The sequence below is a fragment of the Drosophila grimshawi genome, unplaced genomic scaffold (assembly GCF_018153295.1).
Source record: "Drosophila grimshawi isolate 15287-2541.00 unplaced genomic scaffold, ASM1815329v1 contig_848, whole genome shotgun sequence".
In the NCBI taxonomy this organism is placed as follows: Eukaryota; Metazoa; Arthropoda; class Insecta; order Diptera; family Drosophilidae; genus Drosophila; species Drosophila grimshawi.
Genome location: NW_025063692.1, coordinates 7,527,901 through 7,531,583, shown reverse-complemented (window position 1 = coordinate 7,531,583; position 3,683 = coordinate 7,527,901). Strand labels below are relative to the sequence as shown.

At 45.9% G+C, this 3,683-nt stretch overlaps 1 protein-coding gene across 1 annotated transcript; it reads right to left on the bottom strand.

Annotated features, from left to right (window-relative positions):
* Positions 1 to 644: 644 nt before the first annotated feature.
* LOC6565606 (lipoamide acyltransferase component of branched-chain alpha-keto acid dehydrogenase complex, mitochondrial) lies at positions 645 to 3,650 on the bottom strand. Its single transcript, XM_001992203.3, has 5 exons — positions 3,529 to 3,650; positions 3,317 to 3,450; positions 1,922 to 2,596; positions 1,384 to 1,782; positions 645 to 1,323 (listed from the first exon to the last, which is right to left on the bottom strand). Exons 2-5 carry the CDS (start codon positions 3,395 to 3,397, stop codon positions 1,090 to 1,092), a joined length of 1,389 nt encoding a protein of 462 aa, XP_001992239.2. The 5' UTR covers positions 3,398 to 3,450; positions 3,529 to 3,650; the 3' UTR covers positions 645 to 1,089.
* Positions 3,651 to 3,683: the final 33 nt, after the last annotated feature.

Sequence of the window (3,683 nt, the reverse complement as noted above, 5' to 3'; positions counted from 1 at the left end):
TGGAACTTTTAACGTCTGCACTGCGCACTGTCCATGGTGTAACTGATGTGACTGTGACTAATGGGCATCCAGGACGCTGGCCCCACTATATGTGTGTGTGGTGAATTGTGGTGAATTATTTGTAAGTTGGTGTTGTGCGACCGCTGATGTTGAAATTCCTATACGCGTTCAATGGACGCTAAACAGACTGGAAATGGCGTGCGCGCGCCAGCTCGGCCATTTGGCGCTTAGCCACTTTTTTCCATTTGCCGTGCCGCACTTGTTGGATTCCGCTTCCAGTCACTGCGCATGACACAGCTGCCAGCCAGTCAGCCACGTGTGTTCCAATGCAATTCAACGCCGACAAACACAAGCACATACATAAATAGAAGAGTGTGTGCGGTTTACAGTTATAGCTACAGCTGGAAATTGAGTTGAAAGCACTGCGAGTCCAGCTAAAATAAAAATAAACCCAATAAATAAACACGTATTCATGCACGTATTTCATATTATTATTATCTGAATCAGATTGATTTTGAGGCAAAAGCATTTCTCTAGGTAAATCAAGCCACTTTCGCATCACTGATACTCGGAGGTCATTTGACTTTACATGAATTGAATTGAATTGAATTGAATTGGATGTTTATAGGAAGACACAAGGCACATACAACATGAGTACATCAAATATATATTTAAAATGAACAATATACAGTTAGGCTGTAAGCAGCATTAAAAACTACAACATAAGTGAACTAAGAATTAATTTTTGTTTTTGTTTTGTTTTGATTTTTTTTTTTGCGCATGTGAAAATGCAACATAAATGCAGTTAAAGAGAAAGTATAACGGTTAAGCGCTCAAAGCTTAAAGCTAAACAAACAACAACAAAAAGAGTCGAGGAGCCAGTAAAAGTGGCGCCTGCTATGAATGCACATTCTGGATATAGTTGGTGGCAGTTTTAGGAAAAGTGCGTCACATGGCAGCCAATTGTTGCTTGTTGTTGTAAAATGATTTGTTTTGTTTTTGTTTTTGTTTTTCTTTGTAAATAAATGCAAGAGAACAGCCTTAACGGTTGATCATTGAGCTGTGGCAGCTGCAGTTGGAGTCAATGCTTCAATGTAGCAAGAATAGTGCCGGCTGCTCCAAGTGCTCCTTCCACACATTGGAGAAGCGGGCAATGGTGACGCCGTCAATCACCCGATGATCAGCGGACCAACTGACACTCATAATATACGCCTTGACCAACTCGTCCTTGTCGTTGAATCGCGGCTTCACCATCGTTTTGCCCATCGCCCCAATTGCCACCTGGGGTGACATGATGCGAGGATGCGTATATGTGCCGCCCACCTAGAAAACCAGTTATCCATTAACAAACCACATCAACTACAGGAATATCAATTTACTTACCGAGCCAATGTTGGACAGAGAAAAGGTGCCGTCAGCAAAATCGGATGGCGTCAGTGTGCCAGTGCGTCCACGCTCAACGAGCGCATTCAGATCCTTGGCAATCTGTACAATGCTCTTGGCCTGACAATTCTTAATGCTGGGCACCACCAGACCCTGGGGCGTATCGATGGCAACGCTTATGTTGTGCGACCCCTTGTACACAACCGACTCGCTGGCCAAATCCAGTGAGCTGTTCAATATCGGATACTTGGTCAAGGCAATGCTCGCCGCCTTGATGCAGAACGGCATGAAGGTCAGCTTGGGCAAACCCTGCTCCTTTGCAGCCACCTGCAGTTGGGCCCGAAACTGGATCAGACTCGACATATCGATCTCATCACTATAAGCAAATTGCGGAATTTGCTGTGCGACACAGAGAAATAATTAGACAAATTAAAGCAACTAAACTAAGCTAAAGAATTCAAATCAAATATATATATATATATAAATCAAATATATATATACATGTACTTGATGGTATCTCAGCTAGAGCCGTACTCACCTGCGATATCGTCATAGTCTTGAGCATGGCCTTGCGTACGCCCTTGAGCACCTCCACACGATCCGCTGGCGCCGGCACGGGCGGCATTGCAGCTGGAGCGGCGGCTGTAGCAGCCCCTTCTCTGGGTAAATTGGTGGGATGGGGCACATTTGTGCCCTTGGGCACTTTGCCCAAATACTCCAGCACATCGCCCTTGAGCACACGACCATTTCTGCCCGTTGGCGGCACCTGAGCCAGATTCAACCGGTTCTCCTTGGCTAGTCGACGCACAGCGGGTGTAGCAGGCGTTATGTGCCGTGCACCAGATGCGGCTGCTATTGAAGCGCCACAGGCTGCGGCTGGAACCGCATCACTGTCGGAGCTATCGCTACTGCTGGTACTACTCTCGCCCTCATCCTCATCGGCGACTTCAAATTCGAGCAGGGGTTTACCGACCAGAGCCAGCTCATCGATGCTGTGAAAGATCTGGGTGATCTTGCCATCGTAGCGACTGGTGATCGTCACCGAAGCCTTATCCGATTGCACCTCGCACAGATTGTCGAACTGCTCGACGGTGTCGCCCACCTTGACGAACCACTCCTTCACTGTCACCTCCCGTATGCCCTCGCCAATGTCGCTCAGATGGAAGGCCACCTTCTTCTCCACGCAGGGCGTCAAATGCAGGCAGCGAGCCAGCTGCGAGACCAGAAAAAAAGAAGAACAAAAACAAATTTTAGCTCAGGTTCGAAATCCAAAATGCAAATCGATAGGAAGAAGTCAAGTGAAGAATGAATGAATAAAGTTGTTTGCATTGGTCTACCCGAAGATTAAATACCCTTTTAATGTTCAAAAATTTAACCTTCAGGAATAATTAAAAAAAAATAATAGAAGCAAATAATCCGTTGAATATTAACATTGCAATAAAAATGAAGCGATTGTTATCAGCATAGATGCAAATAGGACTGATTAACCAGATGTAGCCATATATATATATATATATATACATATGTATCTATTTGATGCGATCGGATATAACTACACAAAGCGATTATAATTTTCATTGCAAGTTAATTACTCGCTCCGCCACCAGCAGCAACTGCGCCCTCTGTCGAGAGTCGTGCAACAACAGTAGCGAGCAGCGCTCTCTCTCTCCCTCTTTCTGTGTCTCTGTTTCTCGTTTGCTCTCTGCACCCCTTTCGCTCGCACCTGTTGCTGTGATGTGCGTGGCGAAGCATGCTGTTGCGTTCGCACTCGTGCAGCAATCACCATTTGAATTGCCCACTTGTTGTGCGAATTTGATTACATAACACAAAACACATCGCTGAACTTCACGACATTGTCGATTGTCGTCGCTTTCCGAACTTCAATGGAGGAAGAATTTTTTTGCTATGCAAATAAAAATGGGAAAATACTCACAGTGAGAGGCCGCGAGCGACGACAGTTTCGGAGCAGCCAAAGTGTGCTTGCATTTCGCAGCAAATGTGTTGCCATTGCCATTGTTGAATGGGTGGGTGGGTGGGTGTGTATGGTAGATAAAGCGTGGGAATGGCCTGAAAACGAACAAATGTGAAAGATATTTGCATTAGCTTGCTGACGCTTTGAGCACGCGACGACGACGAATACAACACCTGGAAATGCTGCGACGCGCTCGGTCGTTGAGAATGCACTCAGCTCAAATTGCCCTCCTTCCTAATGATCGCCCTTATCGAGCGAACTTCTGGCCGCGTTCTAAGCAATCGAGTTTGTTTTGCATTTAGTCAGTCAGCTGTTTGCCAGGTGGTGC

Excerpts from the sequence above, each read along its gene's own strand:
- LOC6565606 (XM_001992203.3), bottom strand. The coding sequence starts at position 3,397 with ATGGCAATGGCAACACATTTGCTGCGAAATGCAAGCACACTTTGGCTG. Across the intron at positions 1,783-1,921 it reads AGACTATGACGATATCGCAG|CAAATTCCGCAATTTGCTTA; the intron begins GTGAGTACGGCT and ends TGTGTCGCACAG. Across the intron at positions 1,324-1,383 it reads CTCTGTCCAACATTGGCTCG|GTGGGCGGCACATATACGCA; the intron begins GTAAGTAAATTG and ends CTGGTTTTCTAG.